Consider the following 20,077-nt stretch of genomic DNA (forward strand, 5'->3'; position numbering starts at 1 on the left):
TGAGAGTTTTCCCAACCGTGTGAATTCACCTCCTGTTTGTGCTCAGCTCGGCCTCTGACTGAACTCACTACTCACCCGAGAATCTGTTTCTTTCTGTTATTTTGCCACCGTCTCTCTCTCTCTTTCACTCTCATTTCTGTACGCTTATGACTTGTGCAGTGCAGAAATGTTTTTACGCATCGATTCGCACCCTTCCTCTGCAAATTCATGTGTCCCTGCCTGAGTCGTCTTCCTATAATGCACCGCCTCTAAAATTATCTTTACGTGAACTTTCACTGAGCAGCAAGATGAGTTATTGTTGGTCAGTTATGTAAATTACACCACAGCATCTACTGTAGCTAAAGTTAGTTCACATTAACTACCTTTTAAGCTAACAGTCCCACTGTAACAGACCAAGGAGGTGAGGCCAGGCTGTAGCAACAGAACACTGGAGTCTACTGAATTGAGCAAGGGTTCGTTTTATTGCCTAAGAATAGCAACGTTTAATTTGTAAGAGAACACATCAGCTGTTTCTCCTTTCAAAAGATGTGCACACCATATACTTTCATTCTTATTTGTTCAGATTTTGTGAGATTTCCTTCTCCAGAAAAGGAAGGTGAACTGAGTGTCCTTGCACTGAACGGTCTTTGTTGAAACTACTTTCTCACAAAAAATAGTCCCTACAGAGTGCCTCTTGGGATTATTCAGATCAATTTTTTTTTTCCCCCGCCTGAAAAAGTTGTAATCTTTAAAGGGGACATATTATGCTAATTTCTGCTTCTTGACATGGTACCTTGATGTCTAAAAGTAATGTAAATAACATGCTTTGGTCAGAAAAAACAAAAGATTGAGCATAGATGGGTTTTCTACACGCCAGTTTCACAGCCCTGCTCTAAACGGTCGGTTTAGAACCTTCGCTTTGGTAGCTGAGGTAACCATGGGAGCGAGGGCGTGAATGTTCACATCACCCGGCTTGTGATGTAATAAGCCGGGTGAAATTAAAACAGCTTGTTAAGAGACACATTTTCTGACTATGGCAGTTTACAAAATGTTGCGTAGTTGTCAAAACTTACGTTTAAGGGGTGAGGAGGCACTCTGGATACGCAAATACACATACTAAAGCAATGAAAAAGTGAGTTTTGCATAATATGTCCCCTTTAAATTTTTCTAAATGCAACTTTTGAATCCTGCATTAGAAACAACAGAGAAAGAAATAAGAGAATTTTATCGCTGGGACCAACTTCACAGTGGGTAAATAAAATTTGCATTTTACAGTAACCTGAAAGGTAGTTATCAGTGAGTGAGTGTCCGCAGCTAGCTATAGACACAGCTTGTACACAGAGCTTAGACCGCCTCTGGGGCCTCTGTTAAATGGCATAGGTGGGCTTTAGCTCTGTAATTTCCACGCTGGAGTCTGTACCTGCCTAGGGTCATTTCTCGCAGCAGGACTAAAGGCAACCACTCCTTCTCTGTCACCTCCCCGAGGATGCGGGCAATGATCTAAGGCAGAGATGGCCGAGACTGAGCCCATTTTATAACCCATTACAACTGACATGTTTGACGCTGCCTCCACCTCCACCTTTGTTAAAAGTTTTATGGCCGACTCAAGGAGAAATATTTCGCATTCTATCACAACCATCTTGTTGTCACATCCCCCACCCCTTATACTCTCACCCATGTCACACTCACTTTTTCCCCCCGCCGACCCGCGGTGTTATCAGCCTGTCAGCCCTGTCACCCTCCCCGTCCATTTCATGTTTCTTTAAGTGATTTCCTTTACCATGCACAACCCTGCACACTATTCGGGTTGTGGTTGAGAAATTGCTCATAAGGCACATGCATTTCTTCCGTTTTTTTTTGACAGCTCGGCTGAGGTCTGTTATGCTTTACTGACATGACGGGGGCATTATGGACTTAATGAATATGTTTTTGAGCAGAAAAACAGTGACGTAGCCTGTCTTTCTCCATCTTTCCCTCTCTCTCTTTTCCATTTCAGGTGTGGAACGGGAATAAATGTCAGCGCCGCAGCCACCAGCCACCACCCACTTAGTCCACCAACCACCTCGACTCAGCTGGTGGATGATCTCCTGTTGACAGGCCATGGGTTATTATCATGGTTTCGGGGCTAAGAGGAATGCTACTGCGCTTCACAACAGATGTCTTTTCAAATCCTGACAAAACCACCCACAGAGATGAGGCGCAAATTCTGTCACTGTTCTCATCTGACCCCCACGGCATAAATGTCCGTGAGTCGTGATGATGGATTATGTTGAACACACACGATTACATGAAGATATAATGTACTATATTCTGTATAATCTGACGTAAATATTATTTCTTGCAGGCAATAGCTTCCTTTTTACAATAACCACATGCATGATCAGTTTACGGCTGTTCACCTACACGTCCACAACGACGTTACGATCCAAAATAATGACAAGCAGTGGAGGTGGATTTCATTTGTGGCCTTGGAAACCGCAGTTTGTTTCTGGAGTCTTCATCTCGCAAGAGTTTTTTTTGTTTCACTTGTTACAAAGAGAGCAAAGTTGTCGTGTCATGTGCCAAAGTTAGCAAATCTAGTCACAACAGATATTGTTTTTGGCCTCCTTCTCTGGCCATACACTGACTCATGACTTTGAACCTTCCCGGTCGGTGGTGTGACTGGTTTTGATATGATGCTTAGAGGCGGCTGATGTGGTGAAGTTGTGCCAACAACTGAAGCAAAAACAAGTGAGTCCTGAAACTTGACTGTCAGTTCATCACTTTATTGCGGAAATTAAAAGTGCCAGTGCCAACTACCGACTTTATCAAATACAAGTTTGACCTGTTCATCACTTACAGAGCTAATAATGTAATAATGATAGAATCGACTGATTGATCCATTCCCTCAAATTCCCGCTTTGTTTTCTAAAATGAAAAATGACAAGGAGGCTGCCATGTCTCCTGTCTGTTATGATGTCTGTGAGGTGTCAGACAGCCTTCTCCTTTTCTTTTGTCAGGCGCAAAACAATGCAAACTATGATGAAGACCGGTCTGTGATTCAGACATTCCCCCTTCTTGTGTGGAGCACTTGAGTCATTTTAGTGATACTGAGGAAGAATGTTCCCGGGCTTAAATGACTAGGAACAGCGCAGCAAAGGTTTCTATGAGGGATAAAGTAAAAGCTTGGCTAATATTTATTTATTTATTTATTTTTAAATGTATGCTCATTTATAAACTGGACCTTTGATGTGGTTATAGAATACAGATCTGACTCAAAGTTGAGAACACAACAAAGTAAAATTGAGTTTGAATGTGAAAAATAATTGGCCTTTGTTACATAATATGTTAGATAAACTCAAAGTGCTGAGGTGAACAGCCAAACTCAGAAATTAACAGGTTTTGAGTTTTCAACCTTTTATTTATATTATTTTCAGTATATTTGGACGTCAGCACTGACAACCTGTGCTGTGACATTGTACCACTTTGGGATCATTTTCACTGGCTTTTCTCAATAGAAATGTTCTATCCAATCCCCTTGGATAAAATGCCAGCGACCACCACTGTCAGCAGCAATGTTGACTTGATTTTACTGTTCTGTTTTGGATGTATCCTCAGAGGCTGTATCTCAAGGCGGTTTTCAATTGATTGAATTCATTGATAATTAAATCAACAATAATACACATGCTGCCAATCCGCCCATTCTCATTCATGGTTCAGCTCAATGTAAACCTATGGTTGTTAATTCAAACACCCGTCCGACCCTGGGAACTGGACCCACTGTGGTTAAACCCTTGATTTCATTATACTGTTTAAAAAAAACATCCTTTTCAGGCATTTGTGTTTCCTTTTTTCCCACAGTCCTATCAAACCTATCAGTGATAGTCAATGGATTACCGATGCTGGTGTAATCTCTGTATTTTCTGACTGTCGCTTCTAAATAATAAGGCGGAGCAGCATTAAAAATTGACGCCTTGAGGTTTAAAAAGTAGTGTTTTCCCACTGAGCACAGGGTTGAGTGACTTCTAAAGGTGGGCAGCTGCACAGCAGAGGAAGTGTCCGACCCCCAGGAGCCACACCTGACTGTATTAAAGAGCTGCTCACATTGTTTTGTCTTCCTCCTGATTACTGAGGCAGACCGGAGTAATGATCAACAGTGAGACGCGTCATCCGGGAAGGATGCACACAAACTTACAAACACACACAGTCACTCACACAAACAAACACACAACTCTCCCTCACATGTCCGTCGGAGAGCGTATATGCAAAAAGAAAATGGAGCTTTTTGAGCTTATGATTTTTGCAAATAGGAGCAACATGATACACTTTTTTAACACGTTTCTTTCTTTCTCTGTGTGTGTGTGTGTGTGTGTGTGTGTGTGTGTGTGTGTGTGCGTCACTCTCCACTTGTGTGTGTCTCTCAGGAGCAGCTCAATCCACCCGGCCGTTCTCAGATTCCTGCCATATTTCTGGATGGCTACTGAACAAACAGAGGTGAACCCGATCCATGCTGTCACACTTTGGCACAGGGTAAAGTTTCCCCTAACTCTCTCTTTCTTTCTATCTCTCCCTCTCTCTCTCTCTCACACACACACACACACACACACACACATGCACACACAACTTCCTCCCTTATATCCCAAATAAAGACGCACAGGAAGACCAACTGTCACTCCTGCTGGAGCTGATGCAATATGCACACGCATATGTATAAATACATTCCTTACAGTGTGCTTTTCTCCACCGTCTCTCACACCGCAGTAACCGATACTGACATAAACCTCACCTTGATAATTGTTCAATCATTAACCGACAAGTACAACAAATATGATTTTTCCGCTTTTGATAAACCTTAATCGGACAAAGGAATCAAGTGAAGCATGTTCAACAGAGCAGGGTGACTGCAACTATCATGATGACGAAGGAAGATACGACAGTTTTGAAAATACTTGGAAAGGAAGATTTTGATATTTTCAGTGAAGTGCCTGGACCGCGTGTTGTAATTTCCTCATTGAGCAAGCACACAAAAGGAGACAATGCAGTGTGTTTTAGATGGTTTGGGGTTGACTGTTCAGGAATGGCGTCCACTATAGAAGAGCAACTTTACTGCCACTCAGTGACAACATCAATGACATCACCAGGTGCCACCGTGTCTGTCTGCACATTTCAGTCTGCACTGACGCTTCACATGCAGACACAACGAGACACACACACACACACACTCTCTTGTCTTCCAGGGACCAGTCAGACAGCACTATCCTCCACCTGTCTCCAGTCTTACCTGCCCCAGTCATTACCAGGGTCCCAGATCCCCACTGTAAGTGCACATGTCAACAGCAAAATTACAGGGCACGCACGTACACATATTTGTTTTGCTTTTAAAAGGGTAATATCCGTCTGCACGCAAGCGATACGTTTATTTTCTCCCCCGGCTTCCTCCTCCTCCTTTTTTTTTTTTTTTTTTGGACAAACCTAGAAAACAAAGCAGGTGAGGTTCAAAGGCGAGACAGAGAAAAGGACGAGATGACAGACGCACATTGGTGGTGTGTGTTTGTGTAATGACAAGGGTGAAACGTGTGTTATTTCGGCCCGGTTTCTCCAGTCAGTGTGGAACAAATTTAGTTGTTTCCACTTGGCCGAAATAATTAAGACAAAAAAAAACACGCACATCCTTATGTGTCCAAGAGTGTCTCTGTGTCCCAAAAGTGATGTCAATCTGTGGTTAGACTTGAGACTAATGGGAAGAGTCAGTGCACTGACAAGTTGAACAAGGAGGAACGCACAGTACCAGGACAGAGAGATACAAATCGCTTTGACAGGAAGATAAAAATCTATTTTCAGTCAATATGACATCAGCTTTTCTTTTCACTGAAGCGACTTTGAATTACCTGTGGTTTGCAGTGTCGGTGCAAATGCAACAACAACAGTGCGTGCCGTGCACAAGCAATCAAAGCCTCCACACCTGAAAGTTGTGTTTTGGTAAAACTGTGCTTTTATTCCTGGATCTTTCACCAGGTCGGCTTTGGGTAACCTGAGTGCTCTCTTTTCCTTTTCAACATCATCAGCACAAACAATGACAAACTTTGCGTCTCCTCAGGGCTGATTGACTCGGCCTTATCATGGCTCTTATTATGTGTCTGTTTCTGCTGAAAGGAATCGTGACTGGGTGTCTGAATAGATAGCGACAGGAGCTCATTAGATGCTGCATGGCTTGTCGTGCAGAAACAGAGAGCGGTGAGGTCACCGGTGGACAACACTGGCCTTGTTTCCTCAGCTCAAATAAAAATAAATGCTTTCTTTTTTGTCAATAATCAACACGTGATGTTAGTCACTGTATTTTGCCTCGGTCTCGGCGTCTGTGAAGCTTCGCGCGGCCTCTTAACATGAACCGACTTCACCTCTTCACAGCAAACACGCTGTTGTACGTGATGCATGATGACAAATGCATTTAGCATTTCCTATAATTTGTGCACCAATCACATCCTTCCTCTGTGCGCGCTGTAATTTCCTCGCCTGGATCCTTCAATAACATCCTGTTGTCTGAGGACATGTGAGGGGGACAGGTTGGACTGACCCTCCGCCACATCACACGTGGGACAGGACAGAGCAGAGACTGTTATCCCACCCAGACCCTGGCTAATGACAGCCGAATGAGAGAAACAGGCAGGAAGCTGTCCCCTGTGATCTCTGTATTTAAAAGCATCCCTGTGTATTGTTTTGTCACACTGGGATCCCCCTCCCCCCTGGTGTACTATTATGAAGTTAAAGGACTGTGACTGGACTGTGACAGTTCAGACAATTTGGTGAGATGTTAAAACAGGAGAACAGACAGGCAGCACGTAACGCTGGTGAAAACAGTCACGTCCAGTAAATGCAATTTAATATGCATCATTGTTATCTGTAAGAAGTGAAACTGCTGAGTAAGGAGGCTCGTGTCCACTGCTGCTGCTGAGCGCTGCAGTGGTTAGCGCCGCTGCCTCTGGGTTCGAACCCCGGGTCTGGGTCTGTTCTGTGTGGAGTTTCCATGTTCTCCTTGTGCCAACGTTGGTTTCAACCCATAGTCTAAAGACATGCAACTGGCAACTCCAAATTGACTACAAGTGTGATTGTAAGCATTTCTAGATGTGTGTATGTATATATATAGCTTGTATGTGTGAGTAATGACTTGTCCAGGAAGTACCAACTCTTTGCCTAAAGTCAGGGACTGAGAAGTGAGGGATCCTATCATCATAGGGAATCAAAAATGTCATGACAATCCATGTGGAGATATTTCAGGTTTGGACTGACAGACTGTCTATAGGAATGAGAAGCAACAAAAGGAGCGAAGGTGTAAATACAGGGCAGAGGCATTATACAACAGGAAATTAAATAAAGTCAACTAATGTTTCACATTTTAAATGAATTAATAATCAAAAGTAAGTTAAGCTGCTGCCTGCTGGTCGTTGCTGACCTCAGACTCACATGTGAGTGACTTCAAGTATTTAGAAACTTCCATGTTACAAAACTCTGATTCATATCTAAATAAGCACAAGAGGGCAACAGGTTGTTGAACCTCGGCCAAATATGATCACACAGTTTGATGCGAACGTGTGTCAGCTTACAAGAAAGGACTTCTCGGTGCCGTGTTTCATCTTGATGTACCAAGCTGTCAAACAAGAATTTTAATGTTTTGTCTACTCATCTCTGATTGGCGCGATCAGCAACTTTCTTTCTGCTCAATTACTTTTAAGAGGTGGAAAAATGAAAACAACACAACAACAACAACAAAAAAAAGTGCGTAGCTTCACAGGAGCGAAGCCGTGGTGGAGATTTATCAATGAGTTAACCTCGTAGTAACCTTGTGTAGTGAGACACAGCAGGTGGTCATCCTTCTTTGTTCGCAGCAGCAGAGACAGGTGCTTCCGACCATGAGGGGTGGGGGTGTGTGTGTGTGTGGGGGGGGGCAGATCACTGTTGGCTCTGGACAAATGGAGGAAAACAGGAGGGGGAGGGGAGGGGGGGTCTAATTCACGCATGGACACTTCCGGCCCAGCCCTGGGTTATGTCAAACTCTCAACTGCATGAACCCACCCACTCTGTGAGCATAAGAAACTCCATATTTCAATACAAGCACAAACACGTTCAAAAACTGTCAGTGCCCCCCCACCTCCTCCTCCTCGCCCTCCCACCCCCCTTTTTTTAGGGAAACAGAGGCGTCGGAGGACAATGGTTCTGTGACCCATATCTGAGCCTGACATAGCAGGCAAACAGGAAGAGATCTCCCTTGCATGGAGGGGTATTCCTGCGCCCGACGTAAGGAAGAGCAGAAGAATGGAGTTGGGGGGAGGGGGGAGCATCCTTTGACCCTAAAACTTCCACCTTCTACAAACATGTCCAACACTTTTTTTTTTCTTTTCTTTTCCTTTTTTCACAACACGGACGAAGCATTTCTTGTTTTTCCTTCCACCTGCACTCAGATCCTCTCTTTCTCCACTTTCACTCACTCTGCATTCACACATGAGAGGATGCCAGTGGTTCAAATCCGGCTCAGTGGCGTGGCAGCTCTTGTCACGCTTGGGGCCAAATCAGAAAGTAACAACACTGTGGAATCTCCTGGAAGACATCTGACTGTCTGATCAGCTGCGGTATCCAAACAATGTGTTTCCTTTTCAGCAGACGCGCTTGCTGTGTAATTAAACCTGTTTCAAAGCTCTTATCTGCATAGCTGTAGTAGAGCAACACAGCAACTGCACATGCGACAAGATAGCGTCAGTAAATAACCATTTGATAACATAAACGACTGATGGAAACACGTATTTCTACATTTAGAGAAACTCAGAGCTAAAGTCCAAAATCACAGATATCCTTTTTTTTTTTTTTTTTGGGAGAAGCTCAAATGAATCACTCACTTCAGTTGAGCGACTCACCGACGTATGTGCTACCTCAGTGTGTGTTATCTCCTGCTATCAGTCATTGTGTAAGCATATAGGTGCCATGATAATGATGGTCAACTCAGGACTGATTGATTAAAGTGAAAGAGGCAGGAAGCAGAGGAGGATGACAAGGAGAGAGAAATAAGACTGAGGGGTTGACCTCTCTCCTTTTCTGTCACATATAGATAAGGGGCTGGTGATAGAGATTCCCGGTGGACTCTGATAACCTTTGACTATACCTGCAACATCACTATTTACAACCTTACTATTGATGGCAAAACTGTCTTTTTTTCCCCTTTGAAATGGTAAAACCACAGTGCCGTAGATACTTTAAGTTTTATTCATATTTCTGTAAAACTATCAGCACTTTCTAAGTCAGTTACATCAGCCTGGTTTGTTGGATATGATTCATCTTTGGACTGCATCTTGAACTTTTCTAACAGGAACCATCCCCCAAAAATAAAAGTCATTTAATTGTTCATAGACACACTGTTTATGCTGGATCATGTTGAGTCATGTGTTACTGCATGCATTCGTGAGTTTATCAACTCATCTTTCACAGTTAACCAAACTTTCAAATCTGCTGCAGCAGTTTTCAATACAAAGCCTTTATTCAAAGCAGCTTAACCTGAATTAGGCACAGGAACATGTTAAACAGAAAGTTAATTAATCATAGACGCTTTATTTGTAAACAACTAAAATCTTTGGTAAATTATAATTTAAAGCAGAAGTAAGCGATCTGGTCGTTTTGGCTAACTCCTTGTCAGCCGATGGAGTTAGCAGTCCCCGCCCTCGTCCCTACGTCACCACATTCACGCGCATCCCTTGGCTGCACACACAGAGAGGACCGCCCCTTTATGCCGTTCTCTCTCCTCATTGGATAAAGGTTGTAGGATACAAGGAAAGTTTTCTCCTCGGCTTACAGCAGAGCAGAGTGACTGACAGACCCGTGTTTCAGACCAAACACTCTATGTAAGTGATTGCCGTCGGAAGATGTAACTATTTAAGACTTATATTAACACAAACATTCCGCTTACTTCTGCTTTAACTGCTTTACTCCATGCATGGAAAATACTGAATAAGGTTAAAAGTGAAGCAATGTTTAATTAATTTCCTTGTTGCATTGTATACAAATTGTAATTATGTGCATTGAAATCTTGAGTATTATTATTATTTATACAGCACTTTTCTAAGTGCTTCACAACAAGGTCAACATAAAAGGCAAACAACAATAAAAATAGAAGCAGGCTAAAATAAATAATTACATTCTAATCAAATAGAAATTTTCATTTAAAAAAAACAAACAAACATTTTATTTTTCATTTCCATTACTCACTTGATACTTGTGTTATGTTATTATTACTGATTCGATGACTAGTAACATCATTTACTATTGTATTAATCAGTATATGTATGCATGAGAGGGTATGTTTTGTTTTTCTTTTGTGTGTGTATGTGTATATATGATATGCATGAAAGAAAAAGAAAAAGAAATTTAAAAAACAAATAAAAAAACAAACAAAAAGGAAGTTGCCCAGATTTGACTTGCCTAAATAGTTAAGTAAGTTTTTCCTAGGTCATATTTACACATTACATTGTCCTTGTCCAGTATGTTTACCATGCTGTGCTCTCCTCCGCCGTCGGCGGGGGGCGCTGTGGCAGCAGCAGCGGTCAGCGCTGCTCCCTCTTCGCTGTGCTCGTTGACTGTGTGTAAGCAGGTCAGCTCCTCGGCCAAAAAGCTGCAGCGCCTTAAACTTGATGCTTTTCTGGCTCCACAGAGTCATTTCAAAGCCGACGTTTCACCCTCTGAGGCAGCTCCTTTCCTTACGCAACGCCCGAAAACTGACCTCCAGAATGGCCTTTCAGTATCCTCAGGCTTACCGCGACGAGGCAGTTGTAAGTAAATCAAGGCTAGCTGACTTAGCCTAGCGTGCTAATAAGCCGGGATGCTTAATCATCACGCTTTTTCATTCATTGAAACGAGCGCCTGCTTTGTTAGCGTGCTAGTTAGCTTAGCCAGCACCCAAGACTTGATTTGTGTTGACAAATGCTGAGGCGGCCTTTGCCGGTTTGACTGAGAAACTCACTGTGAATCCCAAATTGAGCTAACTGGCTAACATTTTCTGGCTATTTTTGGTTACTGGCTTGGATGTCTGTGCATATGTGTGTGCATGTTTTTTTTTGGCTGCCACACCCAACATGGTTCACATTTCAACACCTGTCTCACCTGTCTTAGATGGATAAGTACCATGGCTGCAAAGTGCCAGACCCATACAGCTGGCTGGAGGACCCGGACAGTGAGAAGACACAGGTAACTACATCTTAACCAGCCTTGAAATCACTCCCATTACGTAACTAAGCATAGCACTTGATAATACTTGTAATAGACGTGTACAGTTATTTTATAATTGTAATAGAGCTCAAGTAGCTTGCCATTGCAGGCCTCCAGGCTGTTCCTACATAAATTTGAGACCATGCAAGTAAATTTATCATCTACTTCTACATAAGCAACCAGTAAATTTGCTGTTTTGTTTTATTTTAATACTGGTGAAATGTGTAAGGGGGACTCAAAGAATCCGATAGCTGTCATCACAGGTGGAAGGCCAGTGTGTGCGAGGATCATGAATGAAAAGGAAATGTGAATATTTGCTTTGCAAGTGGATTTACAGTGTATGCCCCTACATTTTCTGCTTGCACTACTAAAATTTTAAGTCAGGGCCCAATGTGCTCCAAGTAAAAAAAAAAGTACTATTACTAAAAGTTAGTCTGGAGTCCTGCATTGTGTTTTCAAAATGTTGTTTTTGGTTGCGTTGTGCCCTTCTAATAAAGATTAGGCAGACGACATGACGATCCACCACCAAGCCTAATGTTTTGATGCTATCACCGGGTGCATGTTCCAAGAAGCCGGCTCACTGACTGATCTGGATAACTCTGCTGAGTAAAACACAAAACCTCCCTTTGGTCTGAAATGTGAACAACTAAAACACTTATTCCGGATTTACTCAGCGGAGGTACTCAGATAAATCGGCTACATCAGGTTTCTGGGAACTGACCGCATCCAGTCTGGTGTGAAAATGAGTAAAGGCCGCCGCTCTCGGTGTGTGTGTTGTAACTTACTGTGTCTTCAACCTGCCAGGCCTTCGTCAGCGCCCAGAACCAGCTGACGTTGCCGTTTCTGGAGCGCTGTGATGTGCGAGACCTGTTCAAGGAGCGCATGACAGAGCTGTACGACTACCCCAAGTACAGCTGTCCATTCAAAAGGGGGAGCAGGTGAGACGACGCAGTCAGGTTTAGTTGACATCTGAGGGCAACAGAAACACTGTCTGTGGGATTTCACGGCAAAGTAATACTGAGAATCCTGGTTTTCGTTCTTCTTGAGCTCACATGACTGAATGTAGTTTCTCAGATCTTTGAAGATCTTTTTCACCTGAATAATTTCCCCTCTCTATTTTTAGGTACTTTCACTTCTACAACACAGGTCTCCAGAACCAGAGTGTGATGTACGTGCAGGAGAGCCTGGATGCTGAGCCGACAGTCTTCTTAGACCCAAACACATTTTCTGATGATGGGACAGTTGCCCTGCGAGGTAAAAGACTAAAAATGAATTGTATTTGATTTTTTTTAATCACCTGATAGTCAATGTTATATTGCACGATGAGGAACAAACATTATGCATGCGCTTTTATTTTTACAGCTTTGGTGAATTGTCATGGATGCAAGAAATGTGGTTAAAAGCTGAATTTTAAGTCTGTGGTGTATAAAAGTACTCTGCTATTTATAGCTTCCTCCAGCTACATTAAGACTGTTAACTTCCTTGTTGTCTCTTCTAATATCCTGTCTCTCTGCTCCTCTTCTGTCAGGTTATGCTTTCTCTGAGGACGGGGAGTACCTGGCGTACGGCACCAGCGCCAGCGGCTCAGACTGGGTGGAGATCAGGTTCCTGCGGGTTGAGGGGGCCGAGCCGCTAGAGGATCGTCTGGAGCGAGTCAAGTTTAGCTGCATGTCCTGGACCCACGATGGGAAGGGGCTTTTCTACAATTCCTACCCCGACCAAGAGGGCAAGAGCGACGGTGAGGTCATGATGGTGTCTCAAATCTAAACCATCCCTCAGAGTATAATTTTAAAAAAAATGTTGCTTTTAGGTGTCATAGCTTTGTTGTCACCCTCTGCCCTCGCAGCTTAGATTTATCACTGTTGTTTCTGAAATCTACGCCCACTTCACGTCTCCTGAACTCTCACATCTGGCCACCACTAGGGGGCAGTGTTGAAAATTAAACCTTGTCGTCTCTGTCAGGCACTGAAACATCCACCAACCTGTATCAGAAGCTGTATTTCCACGTGCTGGGGACTCCGCAGTCGGAGGACGTGCTTTGCGCCGAGTTCCCCGACCACTCCAAATGGATGAGTGGAGCTGAGGTTCGTCTGGAAGGTTTTTTCTTGGTTTAAAAAAAAAAGATAAATCATCAAAGACCTCACGTGTTGTTTGATTTGTTTTAGCTCTTTTGGCTACATTTAAGAGACTGACTTTGCCCTGCAGGTGTCAGACGATGGGCGATACGTGCTGCTGTCCATCAGGGAAGGTTGTGACCCAGTCAACAGACTGTGGTACTGTGACCTTGAGACCACTCCTCAGGGTATCACAGGTATGTTTGCATCTTTATTATTATTTATCTATGACGTTTTTAAGCTGCACATATAGTGTTGGTTTATGTGTTATTATTAGGGCTGCAACTAACGATTATTTTCATTATCGATTAATCTGTTGATTATTTAAACGATTCATTGATTAGTTGTTTGGTCAATAAAATGTTGAAAAATGTCAATCAGTGTTTCCCAAACCACAAGATGACGTCCTCAAATGTCTTGTTTTGTCCACAAACCAAAGAGATATTCAGTTTATTGTCATAAAGGAACAAAGAAACCAGAAATATTCATATTTAAGAAGCTGAAATCAGAGAACTACCCAAACTGATTATTCGATTATCAAAATAGTTGACGATTAATTTAATAATCGATAAGTTGTTTGGGCTCTAGTTATTATCCACGTTCAGCTCCTTCCTAAGATTAAAATACGTGCCTCCTTGTGTGAAGGACTTTTGCCGTGGGTGAAGCTGATCGACAACTTTGACGCCGAGTACGAGTACGTGACCAACGAGGGCACGCTGTTCACGTTCAAGACCAACCTTGACGCCCCGCGCTATCGCCTCATCAACATCGACTTTGCCTCTCCCGCTCAGAGCAACTGGGAGGAGCTCATCCCTCAACACGACAAGGACGTCATCGGTCAGCTGCTGCTACGTCACACAAACACTCAATGATGCGGAGTAAACATCAGTTCAGATTGAAATGTAACCCGCTACCTTGCCTTGTTATCCACAGTGTTCGCCACCTGCACATACTCCAGCTTCCTGTTTGTGTGTTTCCTCCACGACGTGAAGAATGTGTTGAAGATGTACCGTCTGAGCTCGGGGGAGGAGCTGAGGACCTTCCCTCTGGACGTCGGCTCCGTGGTGGGCTTCACCGGGCGGAAGCGGGACTCTGAGATCTTCTACTATTTCACCTCTTTCCTCTCTCCAGGTATCAGCTCAATAAACACATGGTGACTTTTATAAGACTGTTAAAAAGCTTTGACATAAGGTTTTTGCAAAATGTGCAGATTGCAGATGTAAAATATTCAAGGACACTGTGATAAAAAGCTGCTACTGTGATAGCATCTTCTAAGAAATATGATTTTAAGAGTCACCACGTGAAGCAATAAAGCTCATATGATTTGCTTTGACATTGATATTATTGCTGCAGTGCTCGGAACATTCAGTTTAATTTCTTTGCTGCATATTATATTATTATGAATTCAGAGCTGAATTGTTCCCTGACTGAGGATGAAAGAAATGTATTGCAGAAATGATCGCATTTCAGAAATACAAGGACTAAATGAAGTCATGGTTTTCTTCTCTTCCACCCAGCCATCATTTACCACTGTGACCTGACCAAGGAGCCGCTGCAGCCCCACATCTTCAGAGAGGTCACGGTCAAAGGCTTCAACCCCTCCGACTATCAGACCACCCAGGTAACTTAGATCATTGGATACTTACTTTAAAGGAATAGTTCACCAAAAATTGAAATTCAGTGCATCTGGAGACCCGGGGGGCCGGTTCATAGTCCAACGAAATCTTTATATGAGTCAATAGCGCCCGACACAAAAGAGTCCTTAAAAAACTACACAAAAACCTTGTAATTTTCCTCCATACTGCTTGTCCACTGCAATCCAAGTGTCTTGAAGGGATATAGTCCAGAGTTTACTCGAAACGATGTCATTTAGGACATTTTTACAGCCTAAACAGTCAATAATGACTGAATTTCATTTTTTGGTGAACTATTCCTTTAACACTTGGTTGTATTCCCTCCATTTTCAGCAAGACATCCTTGCCGTCTTTTCTGTTTCTGATGTATGTAAAGCACTCTTCATCTCTCCTGGGAAAAACATTTTCATCAACTTGTCCATGAAAGCCGTATTGACTGAGTTTCTTAAAGCACTAACCCAGTGTATGATGGGTATTAATCAAATTGTCAGGAAGAAGAGGGGAAAAAACCTCCAGCTGAGATGTTTGCTGCGACTTGGACAAACCTTTCTCGGTCTGTTGAAGCGTGACTGGAGCCATTTTCATTGCGACATTTTATAATTTTATTTATAAAAGACCAGTAAACGCTGCAGTTCTGGAAACACACTTTCTCAGAATCTATTTTATTTTACTTCTAGCGGGGACAGTCACCGCAGAAAAAAGGACAAGATTTTCTTTCTACTCTCCTCTGATTCAGACACAAGGACGGATGAAAATCCCAAAACAGCCTCATTCGTCCTTGAACGATTCTTGGCTCAGTTTTCAGTCCTAATGTCTCCGTCTCTGGGTCTTTTTTTGTTTTTTTCTTTTTCTTTTCTCCCCCAGATCTTCTATCCCTCAAAGGACGGCACTCAAATCCCCATGTTCATCGTTCACAAGAAGGGCATCAAACTGGACGGCTCCCATCCGGGTTTCCTCTACGGCTACGGAGGCTTCAACATCTCCATCACCCCGAGCTACAGCGTCTCCCGACTCATCTTCGTCAGACACTTGGGCGGAGTCCTGGCCGTCGCCAACATCAGAGGGGGAGGAGAGTACGGGGAGACCTGGCACAAAGGTGAGACAAGTCACGTTGTTGTACGTCTGAACATGTACGTACATAAACCAAACTTACTGTGGTTTTATCATTCAACCGCGTGAGAGGATAAACAGGATGAACTGAGAGATGCTGTTGCAGGTTTCTTATGACTGTTCGCTGTAGCTGCTGTGTAGGCTTCTGGAAGAATGTCAGAAACAAAAGAGTTCATCATAATCATCATTATCATCATCATCATCATCCTCTTGTCTCATGCTCAATCAAATCATCTTGTTTGTTGTAAAAGCAGCACAAACCTCTCGCTGACCGCCTCTGTGTCTCCTCTCTCCCAGCTGGCATGTTGGCCAACAAGCAGAACTGCTTCACAGACTTCCAGTGTGCGGCTGAATATCTCATCAAGGAGGGTTACACCTCTTCCTCCAAACTGACTATCAACGGAGGCTCCAACGGCGGCCTGCTCGTAGGTACGTGCGCCGCTGGGTGAAGCTCAGCGGTAACAAGTAAACAAAGTAAACACAACCTCCAGCAGTCGGAGCATGTGCTGCTCCGTCGTCGGTCTGTGATGTGACAGTGTGTGTGTGTGTGTGTTTCCTCTCTCAGCGGCCTGTGTGAACCAGCGGCCCGAGCTGTTTGGCTGCGCCGTCGCTCAGGTCGGCGTCATGGACATGCTGAAATTCCACAAGTTCACCATCGGCCACGCCTGGACCACAGACTTCGGCTGCTCAGAGGACAAAGAGCAGTTTGACTGGCTCATGAAGTAGGTGGCTGAGCGGCTGAATTCATACGACATGAAGCATTCATCTTTAAATGCCTGGTGATGTGCTGTTTATTGATTGAATGATATGATTTTTTAAAATTTTGAACATGAGAAAAATTAAATAACATAAAACGCAACACATGAGCAATAATAACAAAATAATAAAGAAAGATCAACACAAGGTAAGTGCAGAGACTGCTTGCTGAAAAACTGCCCCCGACAGGAACGCGCATCTGTGGTTTTGCATGAATTTACCTCTAAAACAACTCTGTCTCGTAACGTTCTGTTATTATCTCATAGCGTGGTGAATGTGCAGGTCACAACTTGTCCACCAGAGCGTTTTGGAGTTGTTGAATTGTGTATTTGATGAGTTTGATGAGGGAAACCAAGAAATCCCATTAGCCTCCGCAGCGTAGCTCTGAGCAGCTCGCAGCTCTGCTCCGCCGTTCTAAAAACACATTGCACAGACAAATAAAGGTAACGAACCTACTGCTATAACTATAGGGATTATGGCAATGGACCAATTTGCCAAAATGTTGAACTATCCCTTTAAATATAATCAGGATCTTGTTAACCAAACAGCCTCCGACGTGGCCTGAGTGACCCCTGACTACCCAATAGAAAATTTATCACATTTCTAATTCTAGCATCTGTCCATATAACCTCATTTTGATGATCAAATTAAGAGCCATTAATTAACTGTGACATTAGAGCTGAGGCAGAGACATGTCCAGGAAAACTTCAGACCAGATGCATCAATGAAGCTGAGACAGTAGCTGCGTTTACATGCAGTGTTTTCCTCAATCTGATTGTCAGATTAAATGAATCTTATTCGATCTGTATACAAGAACGCTAAATAAAGCGATCCACATTCAATCTGTGTATACATGGCCCCAGCTGAGATCCAGGTGAATTGGATCCACTAAGGTGTTTACATGAGGCATTTTAAATCTGATTGACCTATTAATCTGATTATAAATTGTATTTTTGGACCCGTGTAAACGCAGCTAGTTATTGAGTTTTGTGAGAGGAAAAATCAACATTTTAGCCTAAAAAGTTATTAATTGAATTTATCAACAGAAAATCGACTGGCAGCAATTTTGATAATCAATTAAACTTTTTTCTGTTGGTTTTTCAACATGGTTTTTAAAAAATGCAGTTTTATTATATGAGATGTGTGATGATCAATGATGGAAGTTTGGGGAAATGATAACAAACCTTTTCATGGCAATGAAAGAAAACGATAAACTAATTAAAAGGCAGGTTGAATGATAATAACAGCGTTTTTTATCAGCAGCATCATTCAGGTTGTTTGTTCTTTAAGCTGATGTGGAGCCAGCTCTCACTTCCCACTTCTCCCGTGTCCCAGATACTCCCCGCTCCACAACATCCGCATCCCAGAGGGCAACGGGGTCCAGTACCCCGCGGTGCTGCTGCTGACGGGCGACCACGACGACCGGGTGGTGCCGCTCCACTCCCTCAAATACATCGCCACGCTGCAGCACATCGTCGGCCGCAGCCCCAAGCAGACGAACCCCCTCTTCATCCTCGTGGACACAAAGTCGGGCCACGGCGCCGGCAAGCCCACCAGCAAGGTCATCCAGGAGGTGGCCGACACCTACGCCTTCATCGCTCGCTGTCTCAACATCTCCTGGGTCAAATAACCAGTCTGCATGTGTTTTTTTTGTTTTGTTTCTTTGTATTTGTTATGTTTTCTTCAGTTACACAAAACATCTTTGGATTATACTGTTCATACCAACTGTTCCCATGGTCTTTAAACGTTACATCAACAACCCAGCCGCCACCACCACACCCATCAGGAGCTCTCTGGCTGCACTTTACACTACACTTAGAAGCCAACGTACAGCACTTAACAGCTAACGAACCCCTCTCCTGTCGGCCATGATTGTAGTCCTGAGCGACTGCGTCGTCACTGATGGGTGTGGAGAGGGAGGCGGGGTTACCGCCACGATTATCGGGAATCAGCCAATCAGCCGTTAACAGTCATGAGGTCAAAGCGACAAAGGGGTTAATTTGGAGATCGTTTCTGCGTCCTCCGGGTGCTCCAACACGATGCACATTATTTATTTGTATTTTGTCTGTGCGGAGGATGGAAAGGCTGGCGGATGTTGAATGATCTCATCTCGTACATTTCTGAACCAGACCAGTGTTGTGCAAGCGACGATTCTGCTATAGCTGACGGGTGTTGCTGCGGACGCGAGAGCGGAAACTTACGAAAAACTAAGCATTTTATGCGTGTGTGTGTGTGTGTGTGTGTGCAAGCGTGTGTGTGAGAGTGCGTGTGTTCAAATATCAGTCCCCACATTTACTTTCAGACTGAGAATGATTTCTACCTCTTGACATGTGCTGATTGTTTACCTTTGAAAGGGAACAAAACACAATGCCACAGCTACAATAAACAACTTTTTAATCAGCGATTTATCCTAGTCCGTTCATTTTTTTTAAGAGAAGTAACTTGTGTTTTTGTGTCACATACAGTCAGGAAATTAAACTGTATATTAATGAATTTACTGTAAAACAAGATGGGTTTTTTTCTGACAGATCCATATTTATTTCAACATATTCTTCAAAGACAAACCAGTTCCTTTGGTGCTTCTTGGATTAGTAAAAAAAAAGACAATGAATTTAATTTTCATTTTTCAAGTTATTACTCTTCAACAGGTGCTTGTGTTCAGAGGAGACTGGGAAAGTTTAAGAATGGGAACATCCAGTGCTACAGATGTTGTTGTTGTAGCTGTGTAGGTGTGTGGTCGTCCAGCAGGGGGCAGTCACCCTGAAAATGAGCAACACGTGCAGCAGCAGCAGAAAATGAGGGTGGTCTGACAGTGGGCCCCATGTGGGCTACTCAACATACATGTTTCGTATTCTCTGATGTCTCACTTCTGTGTTTATGGGGGAAATTATAGAGTGAGTTTAAAGAGAGTCTACTCAGAAATGACATCCTACACTCAACTAGTCGAAGTTTAAAAAAAAAATCTTTTCCGGATGGGAATTAAATAAAGAAAAGGATATTTCTTTTTCACAGATGTTTTATCCAGTTGTTTTCTTTTATTATTATTTTTCATATTGAATACACAACTCTCACTTTGATTTTAAAGCATACATGAGCAAAGACAATTAAAAAAAACACCTCCCTGTAAAAGATAAAGCTGAAATTTAAAACATTTGCAAATAGAAAAAGTTACAAAACAGTAAGCTTTGATTTCTCTTCATTTGTCATGTTTGCATTCTCATTTCTGTGTTTTAATCCAGATGTTATTTTTTTCTTCAAATC

At 43.0% G+C, this 20,077-nt stretch overlaps 1 protein-coding gene across 2 annotated transcripts; it reads left to right on the forward strand.

Moving 5' to 3' along the window:
* The first annotated feature begins 2,011 nt into the window (after positions 1 to 2,011).
* prep (prolyl endopeptidase) lies at positions 2,012 to 19,220 on the forward strand. Of its 2 annotated transcripts, XM_085771116.1 has the most exons (17): positions 2,012 to 2,225; positions 4,383 to 4,488; positions 5,196 to 5,275; positions 10,649 to 10,766; positions 11,107 to 11,181; positions 12,007 to 12,140; positions 12,326 to 12,456; positions 12,731 to 12,940; positions 13,165 to 13,286; positions 13,408 to 13,513; positions 13,962 to 14,153; positions 14,250 to 14,447; positions 14,834 to 14,937; positions 15,815 to 16,046; positions 16,358 to 16,489; positions 16,626 to 16,782; positions 18,152 to 19,220. In XM_085771116.1, exons 2-17 carry the CDS (start codon positions 4,432 to 4,434, stop codon positions 18,444 to 18,446), a joined length of 2,343 nt encoding a protein of 780 aa, XP_085627242.1. In that variant the 5' UTR covers positions 2,012 to 2,225; positions 4,383 to 4,431; the 3' UTR covers positions 18,447 to 19,220. The 2 variants fall into 2 exon arrangements, with proteins under 2 accessions (XP_085627242.1, XP_085627243.1); XM_085771117.1 differs by lacking the exons at positions 2,012 to 2,225; positions 4,383 to 4,488; positions 5,196 to 5,275 and having other exon boundaries at positions 10,562 to 10,766.
* The last annotated feature ends 857 nt before the right edge of the window (positions 19,221 to 20,077 follow it).

The sequence above is a fragment of the Trachurus japonicus genome, chromosome 24 (assembly GCF_045865225.1).
Source record: "Trachurus japonicus isolate A0001 chromosome 24, Traja_1.0".
Taxonomy (NCBI): domain Eukaryota; kingdom Metazoa; phylum Chordata; class Actinopteri; order Carangiformes; family Carangidae; genus Trachurus; species Trachurus japonicus.

Coding starts and splice junctions, on each gene's coding strand:
- prep (XM_085771116.1), top strand. CDS start 4,432: ATGGCTACTGAACAAACAGAGGTGAACCCGATCCATGCTGTCACACTT. Junction 4,489..5,195: donor CTGTCACACTTTGGCACAGG/GTAAAGTTTCCC, acceptor CTTGTCTTCCAG/GGACCAGTCAGACAGCACTA. Junction 11,182..12,006: donor CGGACAGTGAGAAGACACAG/GTAACTACATCT, acceptor TCAACCTGCCAG/GCCTTCGTCAGCGCCCAGAA.